Raw genomic sequence first — 21,198 nt, 5'->3', positions numbered from 1 at the left:
GCAGGAGGTTGTGGGGCGATATTATAGAGGTGTATAAAATGATGGGTGGCTAAAGATGCACACAGTCTCTTTCATAGTAGGGTTCTGGGCTGTTTCCATTCTCTGATTCTATGACTAATGAAAGCAGAATTTTTCCCTCTTACTGGATATCATTGTTGCCAGCACCTGCCAAACACCTAGCGAATGTTGTTTGCCATATTAGCCCAGCCTGGATATTTTAATTACAGTATTATTTTGCTGCATGAAAGTACTTTAAAACGTGTCCACATGATTAAAAAATGTGCCGTGAACAAATTCAGGTGTTCAGTTTCCTGATTAATATTGTACTAAAATTCTGAAGTTGGTTCCGAAGGACCTGTTTCCACACTGTATGACTATCTCTATATTCATCTTATTTCCACTGCAATAATTAGAAACTTGATGACATTTGTAAACAACACATTTTTATATTTGATCACATTTATATCATGAGAGGAATTGATAGTCATTTACCCAGATTAGGGGAATCGAGAACCAGAGGACATAGGTTTAAGGTGAGGGGGGGAAAGATTTAAGAGGAACCTGAGAGGCAACATTTGCACGCAAAGGATGGTAGGTGTATGGAAGGAGCTGCCACAGAAGGCAGTTTAGGCGGGTACTACCACAATGATTAAGAAACATTTAGACAGGTACATGGATAGGAAAGATTTAGAGAGATATGGGCCAAATGCAGGCAGGTGGGACTAGTGCAGATAGAGAGTGGTGGTCAGCATGGGCAAGTTGGGCCAAAGTTCCTGTTTCCATGCTATATGACTATGATTTTATTTGAAGTAGTAAGTGCAATCAGGTTTTCTGAGGTTTGGATATCATTCTGTCTGACACAAAGCTGATTTTAACAAATAGAGCACACCAGAAATTCTGAAGCAGTTTCTCAGGAACATTAAAGAAAGATGTTCACTGGAGTCGGATTAGTCAGGCCAAGTATTGTCAAATGGGAAATTCTATTCCCAGAAAGAGTATATTAATGTTTTTGATAATCTAACTGCCCCTCATCACCTGCTGCTGAATGTTGTACTTGGCATTGGGTGCAGTGGGATTTGCAGCTATGATCTGGCAAGATGCCAGATATCTAGAGACAGGCCTGATGGATACATAATTTGGAACAGATTTTTTTCTGATTAAGTACCTGATTTAGTAGCTATCTCAAGATTCTTTCGAACCAAATTTAATTAAGATGTATTCTCTGGGGAATTAGTTATAAAATATTTTTCTCAGTTTGTGGTGACTGTATTTTATGAAAAGGGTACTGAATTTCATGTTCTCCAATACAATTTATTCTATATTCCCTTTCTTTCAGTTAATTGCTTTATTGTTTATAATGCCATTTTTGCTTTCTCATCATTTTGTTGTGAATTTTGCTCTTATTTATGTTTCTTCTTTAAAATTGTGTTACTATTAGTGACTTTGGAAAATGTGACAATGAATCACAGTAATGCCATAAGTCTAACATAATGACAATAGAATTAGAGAACAAAATTAGTTTCTGTATTCTTAGGCGGGTTTTGATAAAAAGACAAAATGCTGGAGGAACTCAGTGGGTCAGGCAGCATCTCAGGAGGACAGGGATGGTGATGGTGATCTGAAGAAGGGTTCCAACCTGAAACGTCACCTGTCCATGTCTGCCAGAGATGCTGTCTGACTCCCTGAATCCCTTATTTATTCAACATTCCAGCATCTGCAGTTCCTTGTGTTTGCAGATTTTGATAATCCAGCAGTTGGTAGACCTAGGCTTTTTAAGTTCTGCTGCAGTTAGATTAAATATTTTTCTTATGTTTGTGTTTTGTTGTAGATCTCTGAAGCTATTGAAATGCTACAAGCAGCCCTAAAACTACAGAATGATGACATGCATTCTCTCCATTTATTGGCACTTCTGTTTTCTGCTCAAAAGCATTATCAACAGTCTTTGGAGATTATTGACATGGCAATCAACGAATACCCTGAAAGCTTCAGGTATTGCAAGATATTCATATTTATTGACACCTTTGTTATTATTTGTGATTGATATCTACCCTCACCCAATCATCAAATACGTCTAACAGCCAGTAAGTCGAGCTACTTACAAATCAGGACCAAAATAGATTTCATTCAGAAATTATTTTTTTATATGACATGCATGTATAGCACAAGGCCTGGCATATGATAAGTATTGTACGCTTGGAAAAAACTGTGGGGATGCTACCATGTAATTGTTAGAGATCAATTGCCATAATGCTTTGTCCATGTGGCAGAGACAAACTAGATCCCCTTGGCTTCCTTTACAGCAGTTCAGCAAATCAGTTTCTAATATTAGAAACCTATTATTTGTAGGTCAGTGTCTTCATTCTATGGAGCATTGGAAACTTGCATTTTAATAGGCAATAAAATAAACCAGTTTTTTCTTTTCTTTAAATAAAGCATCCAAATTAAATAAATCACAATGCCTTCAACCTTTTTCAAGATGATGAGTTTTGGGGTAAGAGGAATTTACATTTTACAGAATTTCAGAGTGTTATTTGCAAAGCAAATGAAATTTGCAAAATTTGACCTTGCCAATTTTATACAGATCAGAAAGGCAAAGAGCTGTTAACCTATGATAATGAGAACAACGTAATCTTGTGTTTACAAGGTACATTTATCACACACCTGCAGTGAGAAAGTAAGACAATATACATTTTCCAGGATTCCTTTTTGGAAAACGATGTTTTAATTCCCTTCCAAACATTTTAATCCTTAAAGGAGTGAACTAAGTTTCCTCTTATCAATGTGTTATCCACATTTTTTGTTCATTTTTGCTCAATAACCAATTGCCTGCTCATTCTTTAAAAGTTAATCAATGTGGCTTTGCACAGGAGTGGTGATATCTCAAAATCTTGCCTGAGATTTTTTGAGGAAGGAACAAAGATATTTGATGAGAATAGAGCAGTGGGTAAGATACAGACAGTGCTTTTCCCACGGTAGAGGATTCTAAAATTAGACAGCATAGGCTTAGGGTGAGAGGGAAAAGATTTTATGAGGGACCTCAGGGTCAACTTCTTGACACAGTCTGTTGCCAGAGGAAGCTATAGAAGCTGATAGAATTTTGATTTTCAAAAGGCATTTAGACAGGTATATGAATAGTTTATTATTGTCATGTGTGCTGAGTTACAGTGAAAAGCTTTTTTGTTGCGAGCTATCCAGTCAACGAAAAGGCTATACATGCTTACAACCAAGCCATACGGATACAAGATAAATGATATATCATTCAGTGAAGGTAAAGATAAAGAAGGGTTTAGAGTGCCATGGGCCAAATGTTGGCAAATGGGACTGTCCCAGAACGCCAACTTAGTCGGCGTGGACATGTTGGGCTGAAGGGCTAGTTTCCATGCTATACAGCTCTATGACTTTATAACATGGCAGATTGGATTCATAATTGTCTTGGCTATAGAAAACAGAATGTAATGGTTGAGGGGTGTTTCTCTGACTGGATATCTGTGGCCAGTGGTGTTCTGCAGAGATCCATGCTCTTATTTGTGATATATGTTAATAATTTGGATGAAGGTGTAGGTGGTCTGATGAGTAGGTTTATGGACGACACAAAAATGGATGGAATTGTGAACAGTGGGGAAAGTTGTTAAAGGTTATAGATTGGAACTCTAGGTGGAGAAATGGCTGGAGTTAAATCTGACAAGTGCGAAGTGGTGAATTTAGGGAGGTCAAATGCAAGAGAATGGTATACAGTAGGATCCTTGGGAATACCGATGTACAGAGTGATCTTGAGGGAAAGTCCCTTGGTACTAAAAAGTGGGGAAACAAATAAATAATGTGGTAAAGAAGATGTAAGGTATACTTACCTTTATTGATTGGTGCATTAAGTATAAAAGTTGGGAATCATATTTGTAGATTGGTTATTGCATGTGAACCAATCAGAGTAATGTACTACCACTAACTCCACCCTATTGAACACCTCATATTAACACTCACTTCCTATATTACGTAGTCGCACTAGTGGTAGAGTGGAACCACTAGTCCATCGAGTGGTCCATCTGTCTCCTCAGATCCTGGTGAACTTCTACCGCTGCACCATCGAGAGCATCCTTACCAACTGCATCACAGTATGGTATGGCAACTACTCTGTCTCCGACTTGCCTAGGGTGGTGAAAATTACGCATCACCGGTCCACGCTCCCCTCCATTGAGTCTGTCCAAAGCAAGCGCTGTCTGCGAACGCTCACATCGCCAAGGACTGCTCTCACCCCACCATGGACTGTTTACCCTCCCCCCATCCGGGAGGCGCTACAGGTCTCTCCGTTGCCGAACCAGCAGGTCGAGGAACAGCTTCTTTCCGTCGGCTGTCCTTCTCCTAAACAACGTACCTCGGTGACTGCCATACAGTGTTTTATTCAAATCGTTTGCTATGTCTTGTTTACATTTCGGTGTCACAATGAAAGCTGGAAACTGACTAACCATGTACTGCGTCCATTATTTAAAGCTGATTAAACACCATACAGTGTCCGTACACTTGTTTACATGGTGTCAGAAAGCTGGAAACTACCCACTGCGTCCATTTATTGGGTTTTATTTGCATTTTATTGATTTGATCTTTTGCTACGATGGCTTACTCGTACCGAAAGCCAGCCCAACTAATCTTTGATACGGACATAGGCGAGCGATGGAGGCTCTTCGAGATCGACTACGAGCACTACATCAATATCGCCCATCACAATGACCCAGATGAGGTCAAGGCACCTCTCTTGCTCAACCTGCTGGACCAGAGGCCATGATTTGCGCGCAAACCTTCGACTTTGCGCCACCTGTATTAGACGTGAATGGCCAGGTGCTGGTCCAAGCTGAGACGGTGTGCAACCCAAATGTGCTGCTACAAAAGTTCCAAGAGCTATGTGACATACCATCTAACTGCATCCTTGAAGAGCTAAGTTTTTTGCACGACAACAGCTTTCAGATGAGCCTGTGGAACGTTTCATTTGTGATTTAAAGTATATGGCCCCGAGTTGACGCTTTGGTGAGAAAAACAATGAGTTAATTTGCGATATGATCGTTTGCGGCATTTACGATCGTAAATTAAAAACAGAGCTTCTACGAAATGCAGACCTGACACTTGAACAGGCTGTACACGCCTGCTGCATGTCGGAGGTCGTGGCCCCGCTGTGATCAGCTTGACACTCAGCCTGTTACTCAGAAACTTAATGTCAATCTGACCAGTTTCAGTAATCGCACCGCGTCGGTCGCCACTAAAAGTTCCGTGAATGCGCCACAACAGAGGTGCACGAATTGCAACTATTTCCATAATAAAGGTGGACAATTCTTTCCAGCAAACGGAAAGCCTTGCAATTACTGCAAGAAACTTAACCACTTGCTGCCTGCAGCAAGACCCAACATTCTTCGGCTCCCTTGAACAGTTTTAAGCCGCCCACGACACAGAGACAATTAGCTCACAAGACGAGTCTACTGTTTACACTCTCCTACGCACATCGGGTAAGCTTCTGGACCCTTCTGTTACTGTGCACATTAATAACAAGTCTCTACGTGCTAAATTGAACACGGGAGCTTGCGTGAATGTGATGTCCCTGAAAGTCTACAACAAGATAAGGAATAATGAGACCTTGGCTAAGGATTCCTCCACCTTGCATGCCTATGGGGGGGAGGTTCTGCACCCTCTCGGAAAAGCTGATTTTGAGTGTGTAGTGGACAATATTGCTAAAATCCTGATTTTTTAAATGTGGTGAAATCAAACTCTGAGACTTTGTTAGGAATCCATGCATGCCAAGACCTGGGACTGGTTTCCTTTGGATGCGCTGTATACAAGCTGCGCCTATCTGACGAACCGACACAAGTCTATCAGGATTTGTTTGATGACCAACTGGGCAAACTACCAATAACTTACAAGATCACTATTGACTACAATGTCCTCCTAGCAATTCGTGCTCCTCACCGCGTACCCCATGCTATGCGTGACAGAATTCAAGCCGAACTTAGACACATGGGGGTCCATGGGGGTACTGGCTGAAATAAGTAAACCCACAGACTGGGTCTCTACCATGGTTGTTACAAAAAAGAAAGACAAAGACGAGCTCCAAAGACAGCTATTAAACGACCGCATTCCCCAATGAGGACCATCGAAGACGTTGCAGCCCAAATCGGTCGCGCAACAGTGTTCTCAGTACCAGACGCCAAAAGCTCTTTTTTTGCAGATTCCTCTGGATGACACATCCTCCAAACCGACCACATTTGTCACAACATTCTGCAGATTCAGGTTTCTCAGGATGCCATTTGTAATTAACTCAGCCAGTGAAGTTTTCCAAAGAGCTATGGAACAGCTGATCACAGGCTACCCATGTGCCATTATCGTTGACGACATTCTCGTGTATGGTCAATACCTAGTGGAGCACGACTCAAACTTGAAAATGATTCTAGACCGGGCACGTGAGATCAACCTAAAGTTCAACCCAAAGAAGTGCAAGTTCCGTGTCTCAAAGGTTACCTATGTCGGACCCCAAAAAGACTGCAGCCATCAACGAACTGCCTGCTCACACTGAAGTGAACAGCCTTCAGCGTTTTCTGGGTCGTTTATTTATTTGCCTCTGTACACCACAATTTGAGATTTGTAATAGAAAAAAAATCACGTGGTTAAAGTGTACATTGTCAGATTTTAATAAAGGACAGTTTTACACATTTTAGTTTCACCATGTAGAAATTACAACAGTGTTTATACATAGTCCCCTCATTTCAGGGCACCATAATGTTTGGGACACAGCAATGTTATGTAAATGAAAGTAGTCATGTTTAGTATTTTGTTGCATATCCGTTGCATGCAATGACTGCTTGAAGTCTGCGATTCATGGACATCACCAGTTGGTGGGTGTCTTCACTGGTAATGCTCTGCCAGGCCTGTATTGCAGCCATCTTTAGCTTATGCTTGTTTTGGGGGGGCTTGTCCCCTTCAGTCTTCTCCTCAGCATATAAAAGGCATGCTCAATTGGGTTCACATCCAGTGATTGATTTGGCCACTCAAGAATTGACCATTTTTTAGCTTTGAAAAACTCCTTTGTTGCTTTAGCAGTATGTTTGGGATCATTGTCTTGCTGTAGAATGAACCGCTGGCCAATGATTTTATAGGCATTTGTTTGACCTTGAGCAGATAAGATGTGTCTATACATTTCAGAATTCATTATTCTACTAACATTAGCAGTTGTAACATCAACAAAGATAAGTGAGCCAGTACCTTCAGCCAGGGGCGGAAAACCCGGGGGGGGGGGCAGAGGGGACATATCCCCCCCATGTTTTGAGAGGTGGGGGATATCCCCCCCAAGTTTTTGTGATCCCGATTTTAAAATCTCCGCTTTCCGCGAGGCAGTGGGGGCGGGACTGATGATCAAGGGCGCGATGATTGGAGGAGGGAGGAGGGGGGGAGGGGGAAGGGACTGAGGATAGAGCGGCGATTGGAGGAGGGAGACGTGGCACAGACCTGCGCCTCACCCGCAGGCAGGATCGATCCCGGCCGGGTCTCCGGCACTGGCCCGAATGCCAGAGAGATCGGGAGTCAGCCGCGAGCTGTATCCCCAGGCCCCCAGCCAGAGCAGAGAAGCAGCACTAAACCCAGCTCAACTCTGCCTGTCCCGCCAAGTGAACATACAACCCTGGATGGGCTTGCTGGAAAATATGGTCAGCGTGGAGAAGCAGCGCCGGTATCCCATCACTCCAGACAGGGCTGTAGTTAACCCGGTGAGACAGGCAGAGTTGAGCACCATTTAGCGCTAGATTGAGCCTCCGAAGCCTCGCGCATGTGAGTGTGCGCATGCGCGCGTGCCCACCAAAACATTGTGTCCCCCGTCCCCTCCATGTTTTGATAGCGAGTTCCGCTCTTGCCTTCCGCAGCCATACATGCCCAGGCCATAACACCCCAACCACCGTGATTCACAGATGAGGTGGTATGCTTTGGATCTGGGCAGTTTCTCCTCTCCTCCATACTTTGCTCTTGCCATCACTCTGATATAGGTTAATCTTCATCTCATCTGTCCACAATACCTTTTTCTAGAAATGTGGTTGCTCTTTTAAGTGTTTCTTGGCAAACTGTAACCTGGCCATCCTATTTTTGCGGCTAACCAGTGGTTTGCATCTTACAGTGTGGCCTCTGATTTTCTGTTCATGAAGTCTTCTGCAGACAGTGGTCATTGACAAATCCACACCTGACTCCTAAAGAGTGTTCCTGATCTGTCAGACAGATGTTTGGGGATTTTTCTTTATTATAGGGAGAATTCTTCTGTCATCAGCTGTGGAGGTCTTCCTTGGCCTTTGCGATAGTAAGCTCACCAGTGCTCTCTTTCATAATGAAGTTCCAAACAGTGGATTTTGGTAAGCCTAAGGTTTGGCTGATGTGTCTAACAATTTTATTCTTGTTTCTCAGTGTCATAATGGCTTATTTGACTTTCATTGGCACAACTTTGGTTCTCATGTTGATAAACAGCAATAAAACTTTCCAAAGGTGATGGAAAAACTGGAGGAAATTCCAAGTGCTGAGAGCTCTATTATACCTGCATTAAACACACCTGAGCAATTACAAACACCTGTGAAGCCATGTGTCCCAAACAATATGGTGCCCTGAAATGGGGGGATTATGTATAAACACAGTTGTAATTTCTACATGGTGTAACCAAAATGTATAAAAATTACTCTTCAATAAAATCTGACAATGTGCACTTTAACCATGTGGTTTTTTTTCTATTACAAATCTCAAATTGTGGAGTACAGAGGCAAATAAAAATAAATAAATAAACATTATGGAGAGCACTGTAGATAGGATTGGTGGTCATAGCCTTTTCCCAGGGATGATTGGCTCATCCAGAGAATATGTGCCTTTGAAGTGTGTCCAGTATTATTTTTCTATGACACGTGTCTGCAGAAGAAAAGGCAGTTTCTATTGTACTCGGATAACATTTACTGCAATGCCTCTCACCCCCACCATCTAAACTGGTGTTTATGTCGATAGAAATAAAAAGTAAAGAACCTATGAATGAGTGAATATTGCCTTTTGTCACTCAATTGAATCTACAGTTTTATTATGTCAAGTGAAAATAAATTCAGCAAATGTTCGAAATATTCAGCAGGGCATCTGTGGAAAGAGAAACAGAATTAACATTTCAGGTCTGAAGAAAGGTCTTTGATCTGAAACATTAACTGTTTATCTTTTCAAGATGATTTCCAGCAGTTTTTTATCTAGCGTTATAAATCATTTACTTAGCACTCAGAGATGAGCCTGGTAATTGTAAAATAACATTTTGTTAGCAGTATTTATTATAAAATCATGAATACATTCCCTAAAAATGATTAATTTAATGTGTTTTTATTTAATTTATATCCTGTTGTCTGTCAGTCAATATCTACAATAATGATTTAAAGTTTGCTGGGGTAAAAGCACTCATCTTGTGGTGAAGGTTTTTTTTTTTTTATGGTTCAATGATGGAGGACTTTTATTTTCACCAGAGAACAGCAAAGTGAATTGTTAAGCTGTCAAAATCGGCAATAATTGAAAAGCTAGGTTCTAACAGAGCAGCAATGAGATCAGATTCAATTACTGTCAAATAAGTTTTAACTTTATGATGGGTAGAAGTGACCCTTAATAAATTTAGCAATGTTTTCTCTGTATTGCATGATAGCAGTGATTTGTTAAACTCTCATCTTCAAATCCCATGTTAAATCATTCAAAGTCGCCTGACAGCTGATCAATTGCTGCCCACTCCACTCACTGCCCGTAGATAATATGTGTCTGTTAGCAGTAGCCACTCCAACCTAAATTTCATGCTCGGGTGGCTACTTTTCAAAACAATGAAATGACAATGCCTGCACTTGCAGGGGTGGAAAAGAGGTGAGTGTGCACAACTGAACTGGGAAATGTTAGCAGCATCTCAGCACGTAAGCAAAAGCGGCCACTGGATAATATTTATGTTTTGATGTATGAAATAATTAGAGGTGAACTGTGGGCTGCAGAGGCAGATTGCAGACTGCCGAGACAGACTGTCAGCATGACAAGATAGAAAAGCAATCCCTTCACAAGGCAGACTAACCTGCATCCATTAACCTGCTAGATCTGGCTACAGTCAGCCCTATTCCCAAACGTAAAGCTCCATTCTACTGCCAAAGGGAAACAAAGTGTTGGTGGATTTGTTTTGAGAGAAACACCATTTAAAAAATATCTTTACCTCACTTCACCTTGAAACTGGAAGCTTTGGTGACCTTTTTTTCGTGGGAAATGCAGGAGATCAATCTCAAGTGACACCTTTTTCATATAACATCATATTTAGGTGGGGCCCTTGTATTGCTGTTGAATAAACAGCTCCACTTCATTTTGGAATGCAGAACACAGTACCCTTCAGAATTATTTCTTTGTTTTTAAATGAGCCAGATAATTTTATTTAATGTTAATTCTGTTCCTCCATATTTACTCTGAAATTTCAGAAGTGCATCAGATGTGTAAATGGGTTAATATTTAAGGTTTGTGTCTATATATAACTTTACAATTTAAAGCCTCGTTCCACATTTACATATATATATATATATAGTATGTGTATATATGTAATTAATCTGTAATTTATATATATATATATATTTTTTATATATATATATATTTTTATATATAAAATTACAGATTCTAACACAATTCCATATTTATACATGAAATTACACATATATATATATATATTTACAAATATACCTATAACCTAAAAAAACTTTTTTTTTAAACTCGATAGGAGGAGAGAGGCTTTAAATTGTTAAGTGGGTTTGACGGGGGGTGAGAAGATTGTCTTGTGGTTCCACCATTTTAGACTTGTTCCCCCTCAATGTCTGCGAGCCGTATCTTGGAGCGCCCAGTTCAGCGTGCGTTTGGAGCTGCAGTATGACGAATGAAAAGTGCTGCAGCTTTAACACTGAGCTCAGCAGAGGCAAGGCAGGGCAGGGCAGGGCAGAGGAGAGCAGAGGCTGGGCTGGAGCAGCGCGCTGCAGCTGCCTGACCTACACTCGCCAATGCAGAGCGATTGCGTCAGCGGGTTATTTGCAGCACCTGCCGGGTGGTTCCCTCTTTCTGTATTAGGGCCGGGCTGAGCGTGAGTACACATTGCTGCTTATCTGCCTTCCACTTTGGGTGACGAACGCCTGCGAGGGCTTGTCAAATATTAACTTCAGTGATTGTTGCCTTTAGCTCCGACTGAGAAAATAGTAATTTTAAAACTCATTAGCAAGGAAGGATGTTAAGCTGTTGGGAGGAGGTTTATTAAACCATTAAGTGGGTGGAAACGGGAACTGCAGATGCTGATTTGTACAAAAAAAAGACACAAAGTACTAGAGTAACTCAGTGGGTCAGGCATCATCTTTGGAGAACGTGGATAGGTGATGTTTCTGGTGGGGATCCTTCTTCAGACTGATTGTATGAGAAGGGGGGAGGGGGGTTAAGGAGAAAGGTTGAATTAGCTAGGCTTGTTTCTGCTGGAGTTTAAAAGAGATTGCAAAACACATAAGATTGTGAAGGGTCTTGAAATTCACATGATTGTAAGTGTCAATCTGCACTAGTGTTGCTACAGTGAACCATAGCTGATTACCGGTCGACCTGCCGGGAGGCGGTGTCCCCTGTGATTGAATGTTCTGGTGACCGCAGTGCAGAGCTCCCTCCTCCAGTCTCACCGGGGGGAGTTGGTACTGAGCGGTGCCCCGCCTGGCATCGTTTCACTCCGAATCTCAGCGTCCCCAAACATACATCTCGTCCTTACAAATCAGCTCATTCCCCGAGGTCTCCAGGAAGAGTGAACGAAGAGCATGAACTTCCACCGTGGATGATCAACCTTGCCGTAACACATGGCAGACAGAAATTCTGTGTCAACAATTGGAGCAATGCGAAGCAAACTGACAATTAATGAAACATTAGGTTAATTACAAAAATTAATATTGTCGACTCACAAACACTATTTACCCGTCACACAGTTTCCATATGTAGTAGATTTTGGGTAGATACCACGCCCCAAATCTTTTGATATTAAAATTGCGTCATTCACATTGTTAACGATTGAAATGTTTTAAATTAAGCGATAATCTAACGTGCAGTGAACCACCTAGTGCCGACTGATGTACACCCGATGTGATGTGCTTTATGGGTGTGCTTCTAAAATTATCGATAAAAAAAACCCCACCTGACCTGAACTAGTAATAACCTACAATACGTGCGCATTTTGCAGGACCTAACAACTCTGAAGAAATTTGCTTCAACAAAGAAGGAGCACGATCTCAGAATCTGCATGACCAGCCAGGCTTTGTCCTGCCCCGTCACTCTTATATATTTCTCTCTCCGCACCCCTGCAATGTTTGAAGAAGCCTCCCAACCCCAAAACGTCACCTATTCATATTCTCCAAAGATGCTGCTTCTCCCGCTGAGTTACTCCTGCATTTCGTCTCTTTTTTTGTAAACCAGCACCTACAGTTCCTAGTTTCTACATCTTAGAAATCCAGTTTATACATACAATAATATGTAAATATGAATTAGATCTCGGAGTAGGCTATTTGGGTTCCAGGATCTGATCTGTCATATAATAAGATCATGGCTCATGAGTTGTTTCTCAACTCTACATTCCCTGCATGGTAACCATTTTCACTCAGTTGTGTATCAAGAATTTATCTCTTCTCTACCATAAAAATGCGGCGGGGGGGGGGGGGGGGGGGGGGGGGGGGGGGGGGAGCAAAAGCGTTTTTGGCTTTTTTTTTAAACTTTAAATGTGAATAACTGGTGAAATATCTTAAGGATGCAATCTTAAGTGAACCTGATTAAGACATGGAGGGGAAAAGGGTGTCGGAATATGTAAAAATTTAAGCGCTAGCACGTAGTGTTTTGAGGAAGATACGAAAAAAACCATACAAACACACATACAACACACAAGATGAGACTTTTATAGGTATAGAGATGTGACAAGAGGTGCCCTTTAGGATCAATGTTGGCATCTATGTGGGCTGTCACAGGAGAGGGGCGAGGCCTTAATTGAGTACATCTCATCTATTTTTACTGTGAAGAAGGTCATGGAAGCTAAGGAAAATTATATCTTGGAGCATATCACTATTAAGGCTTGTTAAGGTGGATACATTCCTCAACCTGATCAAGAGTTCCCTTGGACATTGTGGAGGGCTAGGCAAGTGATTGTAGGGGCCCTGGCAGAGACATTTGCATCATCTCTAGCCAGGCGTGAGGAATGGGAGTGTGGCTAACATTGTGCCTTTATTTAAGAAGGGCAGCAGGTTATTACTGTATTTTGTGTCTATCTTCAATCTTCTTGGCCCCGCTCTGGGAGAAGGAGTGGGGGCGGATCCGAATCCGCAACGGCCATGAGCCCCAGGCTGAGTTTGACGATCGCTTGCCTGCTTCTGCTGCTGTTGGAGGTGAGATGTTGCGTCGCACCAGGGTCTTGGGCCTGTCCCACTTTGACCGTCAGTTACGCGACAGGCCGGTGGTGCGCAAAGATTTTGTGCAGGACGAAGTCCACACTACCCCACACCATTCCATGCGCCCGTCCCCACGCTACCCACACGCTAGCAGGTCGCGTAAATGGCGTGCGAAAGACAGCCAAGTGGACAGGCCCTTTAATGTCCACAGGGATGTGGACCACACACAGGCAAATGGGACTAGCTTAGATAGACATTTTGCTGAGCACAGACGATTTGGGCAGAAGGAGCTCCTTCTGTGCCGTATGACTCTTGAAGTACAGGTATATCAGTACTTGATGGTCAGGTGTAAATTTGATGGGCTGAAGACCCTGTTTCCATGCTGTGTCTCTCTGACTCTATCCAAACTAGTTACATAACTCGGAAAAACATGGATACTTGTGACCCACTGTGTGTCACCAACTGACCACAAAAATACCATTTGTGCCCACTCCCTGTTTCGTGTTAGCCAGCCCATTTTCTAAGAATGAACCAGTGCGGGCCCAAAGATATGATGGGTAGATTAGATATATTCTTGTAAGATGAAAGAATATGAATCAATTAATGCCTTCCTTTGAGGTTGTTTTGTTTTGATGTGAAGTGGAGAAATAAAGTAAAGGTAAAGTGAGAGTTAGAAGCAGTATGAAGATGGCAGGAAGAGTACATTAGAGAGAGAGAATGCATACTCCAATTTACCATGAATGTACTGATATACAAGTGTATGGAATTCATGATTGACACTGTTGTTAGCAACCATTGGCAGTGTTGTAATTGTAATGTGTAGGAAGTAACCACAGATGCTGGTTTACACCGAAGATAGACACAAAATTCTGGAGTAATTTAGCGAGTCAGGCAGCATCTCTGGAGAAAAGGAATAGGTGACATTTCGGGTTGAGACCTGTCTTCAGGGTCTGAACGAGTTCTGCTGAGTTTCTCCAGCATTTTGTCTCTATCTTCTGTTATTGTAATACTTGATATTCTTCTGCTTCTCCACAAGGTGACACTAATTGCTCTTACAGAGAATGTTATACAAATGCCTTTTTAATCTAGATATTGCACCATAATCCTTTATCATCTTATTACAACAAATAGCCGGAAGACAAAACAATCTGAATGTTTTGTCCTCGAAATATATCGATGGAGGACACATGGATAACTCCAGCACCTTTCTGCAATGGAAACCCTGGTGCCAAATCTTGACTGCCTGGCTGGATTTAAGTAGTCTGTGGAGATGTAATTTCCTTGTTTCCATTGTGTGAAAACTGCCAGCCACAGTTGAAGTAGAAACATGGGATTATAGATACTGGAATCCAGAGAAACAAACAATAAGTTGGAAGAGCTCAGTGGGTCTAACAACGTCTGTTAGGCAGGAGAAGGAGGAATTGTTAACATTTCAGGTCGAAAACTTAGCATCAGCACTTAGTTGTCTAGGTGCAGGTGTTCGACCTGAAATGTTGACAATTCCCCCCCACCCACCCCACCCCACAGATGATGCTCAGTTACTCCAGCTAACCCCCTTCCACCTATCGTTTCGCCGATGCTCAGCTGACCTCCCAGGTCCAGCACTTCAACTCCCCCTCCCACTCCGTCTCCGACCTCTCTGTCCTGGGTCTCCTCCATGGCCACAGCGAGCAGCACCGGAAATTGGAGGAACAGCACCTCATATTTCGTTTGGGGAGTCTGCACCCCTAGGGCATGAACATCCAATTCTCCCAATTTTGTTAGTCCTTGCTGTCTCCTCCCATCCCCCAGCCTTCTGGCTACTCCTCCTTTTCCCTTTCTTGTCCCCACCCACCCCCGCCCCCGATCAGTCTGAAGAAGGGTTTCGGCCCGAAACGTTGCCTATTTCCTTCGCTCCATAGATGCTGCTGCACCCGCTGAGTTTCTCCAGCTTTTTTGTGTCCCCTTCCACCTACGTTCCTTCTTCCAGCTTCACAATTCGCGACTCTTCAATCCTTTTGTTTCATACCTTCCGTCTTTTCAACTCTTGTTCACCATCTGCCTATCAAAACCCTCCTCACCTGTATCAACCTATCACATAGACAGGAACTGCAGATGTTGATTTATACCAAAGATAGGCACAAGATACTGGAGTAAGTCAGCAGGTCAGGCTGTATCTCTGGAGAAAAGGAATAGGTGACATTTTGGGTCGGAACCTTTCTACATTCAGAAGAAGGGTTCTGACCAGAAATGTTACCTATTGCTTGACCCACTGAGCTACTCCAGCATTTTGTATCTATCTTTAATCTATTGCATGCCCGGCTTTGTCCTGCCCCTCCTCTCTTCCAGCTTTCTTTCCCCCCACCCCAACCCTTCCCCCACAATAAGTCTGAAGTTGGGTCCCAACCCAAAAAGTCAAAGTCAGAGTCAAATTTATTCGTCACATGCACCGAAGGTGCAGTGAAATGAATTTGCCAGCAGTGATGCACTTAAAAAAAGAACACACAATACACAATACAATTTAACACAAACATCCACCACAGCATTCTCCACTGTGGTGGAAGGCAATAACGTTCAGTCAGTCCTCCTCCTTTATTCATTTGCGGTCGGGGCCATGAACTCTCCGCAGTCGCCGCTACGGACAGCCAAATGTACAGGCCCTTTCATCGTGATGATCCAAACTCCGACGTCGGGATGACTGAACACGCCCGAATCAGCACTTTCCTACCGGAGACCGCGGCTTCAGGATGTTATAGGCCGCAAGCTGGCGGTCGGAGCTCTTCACCGGCGATCCCCGGCAAGGGATCCCAGACTCCGGACGGTAAGTCCACGCCACACCCGCGGCTAGAAGCTTCGCAGCCCACAGCCCCACGATGCCAAAGTCACCAGGCAAGCGTTCGGAGCACTCATCTATCAATATTCTCCAGAGATGCTGCCTGACCCGCTGTGTTGTTTCAGCACTTTGTGTCTTTTTTTTTGTATACAAACACCTGTTGTTCCTTTTATCTGCATCCTCCACCTTATTGTTAGTTTACCAGTAGTTGTTAGTTGATGGTCCTCCATGGCTGTGGCAGAAAACCCACTGAAGTCACTTTTATAGAGCGTGAAAGAGCAGACAAATCGTGCATTGTGTGGTCAAATTTTATGAACATTAAATGCCTTTAGAAAAAATCCCGAGGAACGACATTTCCTTGCAGCTTACCTTCCATAGGTTTCATGGAATGTGTAGGGTTGTCTGCTTATGAATTGCTTCTGCGTTCTCAGGATCATATTTTTCTTTCTTATTTAAAGCTTAATCATGTCTTGGCCAGTGGAAGCAGAGAAAATGTTTGATCTTGAACTGTAGCGAGGTTGCTGTTGTGATTAGGACATCTCGGAAGGAAAAACTATTATAAGAATCTTACAGTACCCACCCCGCCCACTAACACTGAGCATTGCTGCTGGAGCTGATGTCCACAGCGTCGCATAGATGGCAATTTTGAGAAATCCTATCTATTCTGAATCTATTCCAGTGTGCATGATCATAATGTTGAACAAAACAATGGATGGTATCCTGGGTGATAAGACAGGACCTTGGCCTCATAAAGATAGCAGAGTTGCCACTTCTACCAGCGCTACCATGGATCGTTGCACCTGTCACAATTATAGATTGGTGAGGGCAAAGTCAAGTAGGCTTGATTTGCTTGCTACCTGATGCAGTTCCAGTGTGACCACCGTCTCCTTCAGGACTCAATGCTGGACGTCTGGCTTAGTTGGTGACAATATAGCCAAGCTATTTTTGGATGTTGAAATCCTCCATTCTTAGTAAGCTCTGTGCTCTTTTACTTGCAATACAACTTCAATGTGTTAATCATCAAGGAGCCTGTCTAGATTGTGATCAAAGAGGATTCATTCATAGGGGATGAAGAATGCGTGGTGGTATTCATGCGTGATTTCATGGCCCACGTTTGATCTGATGCTATGGGGTCTGGAGTAAACTATTGACTACTCTTAGAGCTACCCTGTCCTGCCTGTATACTAAGATATGAACACCACTGGCAAGTATGTCCCGCTCGTGGAACAATACAATACAATACCATTTATTTGTCATTTGAACCTCACATGAGGTTCAAACGAAATTTGGTTTCTGCAGCCATACAAGAAAAGAACCAAGACACACACCAACACAATCCACACAATCATACATCATAGTGATTCTCCTCCTCACTGTGATGGAAGGCAAAGGCTCCCCTGCTCTCCATTCCTCTCCCGGTCAAAGTCAAAGCCTCCGGCGGGCGCTAGCAAGTCCGCGGCCATTTAAAGCCGCGCCGGGCGATGTAAGGCCCTGCTCCGGATCTTGATGTTGGAGCCCCCGGCGGGCGCTAGCAAATCCCGCGGGTTTTTAAGCCGCGCAGGGCGATGTAAGGCCCCACTCCAGGTCACTTTCAACCCCGCAATTCGGGAGGGAGAAGTTACCATTGCTGGTGCTCCGTGAAGTAGTCTCCCACCGGGGACCCGCGAGCTCCCGGGGTCACCATCCACCGGAGTCAGGTCAGAGTCGAGTCGGGTCGCAGCAACGCGCCATCACAGCTCTCCACGCTCTGTAGCCGGCCAGCACCACGATGGTAGGCCCGCAGCTCCGCCAGCTCCGTGACTTGAGCTGCCGTTCCGGCTGAAGACCGCTCCACGGCGCTAGGCCCCAACGGCAACGGAGACCCGACAGGGAAAGGTCAGGTCCCCGTACAGGGAAGAGATTTAAAAGTTTCCCCCACCTCCCCCCTGCCCCCCACACATACACTTTAAAAACCCTACAAATTATACCCTCAACGGGGACAGACGGACTGCGAGGCCGCTGCGACGGTGTCACCATCTACCCAGGAATACCCACCCAATAAATCTGAAGATCCCCCCGAAACATCACCTATTCATGATCCGGCATTGCTGTCTGACCTGCCGAGTTCCCAGATTTTGTGTCAAACCATCTGCAGTTCCTGAACTCAACTGTTATGAAACTCGATTAGACATACATTTCGTAAAAAGGAATAGGTGACATTTCTTGGCCAATTTGTTAGAAATTTTCATAGATACATAGATGAATAGATACAGGAGTCAGCTGTCCTAGTTGAGCACCGCCATTCAATGTGATCATGGCTGATCATCCAAAGTATCCAGGAGTCCCCAGAACTGTGTAATTGCCTGCCTATTCTCCCATACCATATACCCCTATGATTCCGTTAATTCCTAAAGATATCTCTATAATAATGTATTATCAGGATGAAAAAGCTTGAAAAGCACCCTCTGGCTCAGGCCACAAGAACACACTTCTTGTATTCCCCAGGTTGGTAGCTTTGTTTAAGTCTAAAGATTACTTATTTTTACAAACTTATTTTTCAGTATTGCTGTTAGTCCCGGAAGGAAATGGATACCCCAAACCTAGATCCGGCATTGTTCATTCTTCCCAGATTTACACCTCAACTGTTATGCTCGATTCCATACATTTCGTAACATGGCCAATTTGTTAAATTCATAGATACATAGATAATAGATACAGGAGCCAGCACCGCCATTCAATGTGATAATGGCTGATCATCCCCAATCAGTACCCCGTTCCTGCCTTCTCCCCATATCCCCTTGATTCCGCTAATCCAAAGAGCTCTATCTAACTTTGAATGTATCCAGTGAATCGGCCTCCACTGCCGAGGCAGAGAATTCCACAAATTCACAACTCAGTGTGAAAAGGTTTTTCCTCATCTCAGTTTTAAATGGCTTACCCCTTATTCTTAAACTGTGACTCCTGGTTCTGGACTCCCCCAACATTGGGAACATGTTTCCTGCATCTCGCATGTCCAATCCCTTAATAGTTTTATCTGTTTCTATAAGATCCCTTTTCATTCTTCTAAATTTCAGTGAATACAAGCCCAGTTGCTCCATTCTTTCATCATATGACTGTCCCTCCATCCTGGGAATTAACCTGGTGAATCTAAGCTGCACTCCCTCAATAATAAGAATGTCCTTCCTCAAATTAGGAGACCAAAACTGCACACAATACTCCAGGTGTGGTCTCAACAGGGCCCTGTAAAACTGCAGAAGGACATCTTTGCTCCTATACTCAACTCCTCTCGTTATGAAGACCAACATGCCATTTGCTTTCTTCACTGCCTGCTGTACCTATTTGCTTACTTTCAGTTACTGATGTACTAGGACACCCAGGTCTCCTTGAACTTCCCCTTTTCCTAACCTGACACCATTCAGATAATAATCTGCCATCCTGTTCTTGCCTCCAAAGTGGATAACCTCACATTTATCCAAATTAAACTGCATCTGCCATGCATCTGCCCACTCACCCAACCTGTCCAAGTCATCCTCATTGCATCCTCTTCCCAGTTCCCACTGCCACCCAGCTTTGTGTCATCTGCTAATTTGTTAATGTTACTTTTAATTCCTTCATCTAAATCATTAATGTTTATTGTAAATAGCTGCAGTCCCAGCACCGAACCTTGCGGCACCCCACTAGTCACTGCCTGCCATTCTGAAAGTGACCCGTTAATCCCTACTTTTTGTTTCCTGTCTGCCAACCAATTTTCTATCCATGTTGGTACCCTACCCCCAATACCATGTGCTCTAATTTTGCCCACTAATTTCCTGTGTTGGACCTTATCAAAGGCTTTCTGTAAGTCCAGGTACTCTACATCCACTGGCTCTCCCTTGTCCATTTTACTTGTTACATCCTCAAAAATTTCCAGAAGATTAGTCAAGCATGATTTTCCCTTTGTAAATCCATGCTGCATTGGACTGATCCTGTTACTGCTATCCAAATGTGCCACTCTTACAACTTTGATAATCAACGCCAGCATCTTCCCCACCACCGATGTCAGGCTAACTGGTCTATAATTACCTGCTTTCTCCCTCCCTACTTTCTTGAAAAATGGGATAACATTAGCTACCCTCCAATCCCCAGGAACTGATCCAGAATCTGTAGAACATTGGAAAATGATCATTAATGCATCCACAATTTCGAGAGTTACCTCCTTTGAGTACCCTGAGATGCAGGCCCTGGGGATTTATCAGTCTTCAGTCCCATCAGTCTACCCAACACCATTTCCTTACTAATGTGAATTTCCTTCAGTTCCTCCATCACCCCAGATCCTCTGTCCCCTTGTACATCTAGGAGATTGTTTATGTCTTCCTTAGCGAAGACGGACCCAAAGTACCTGTTCAATTCATCTGCAATTTCCTTGTTCCCCATAATAAATTCACCTGTTACTGTCTTCAGCGACCCACATTTGTCTTAACTATTTATTTTCTCTTCACATACCAAAATAAGCTTTTACTATCTTCCTTCATATTCTTGGCTAGCTTACCTTCATACTTTATATTTTCTCCCTGGATTGCCTTTTTAGTTACCTCCTGGTGATGTTTAAAAGGTGCCCAATCCTCTAGCTTCCCACTCATCTTTGCTATGTTGTACGTCTTCTGTTTTATTTTTATACTGTCCTTGACTTCCCTTGTCAGCCACGGTCTCCACTTACTCCCCTTAGAATCTTTCTTCCTCTTTGGAATGAAATGATCCTGCATCTTCTGGATTATTCCCAGAAACACCTGCCATTGCTGTTCCACCGTCATTCCACCGTCATCCCTGCTAGGGTCCCTTTCCAGTCAACTTTGGCCAGCTCCTCCCTCATGCTTACATAGTTCCCTTTGTTCAACTGCAATACTGACACTTCGGATTTTACCTTCCCCCTCTCAAATTGCAGACTAAAACTTCATTACATGGTCACTACCTCCTAATGGTTCCTTTACCTTGACTTCCCTT

At 43.2% G+C, this 21,198-nt stretch overlaps 1 protein-coding gene across 3 annotated transcripts in view; it reads left to right on the top strand.

The window, feature by feature from the left end:
- Nucleotides 1-21,198, top strand: part of LOC129699642 (tetratricopeptide repeat protein 7A-like) — a 199,024-nt gene that overhangs the window by 108,048 nt on the left and 69,778 nt on the right. For all 3 annotated transcript variants that reach the window (XM_055639614.1, XM_055639613.1, XM_055639615.1), the window contains one exon: nucleotides 1,829-1,989. In XM_055639614.1, coding sequence (XP_055495589.1) covers nucleotides 1,829-1,989 — 161 coding nt within the window. The remainder of the gene's footprint in view (nucleotides 1-1,828; nucleotides 1,990-21,198) is intronic.

Source organism: Leucoraja erinacea, chromosome 8 (genome assembly GCF_028641065.1).
Source record: "Leucoraja erinacea ecotype New England chromosome 8, Leri_hhj_1, whole genome shotgun sequence".
NCBI lineage: Eukaryota > Metazoa > Chordata > Chondrichthyes > Rajiformes > Rajidae > Leucoraja > Leucoraja erinaceus.
This window is presented reverse-complemented; position numbering and strand designations above follow the sequence as displayed.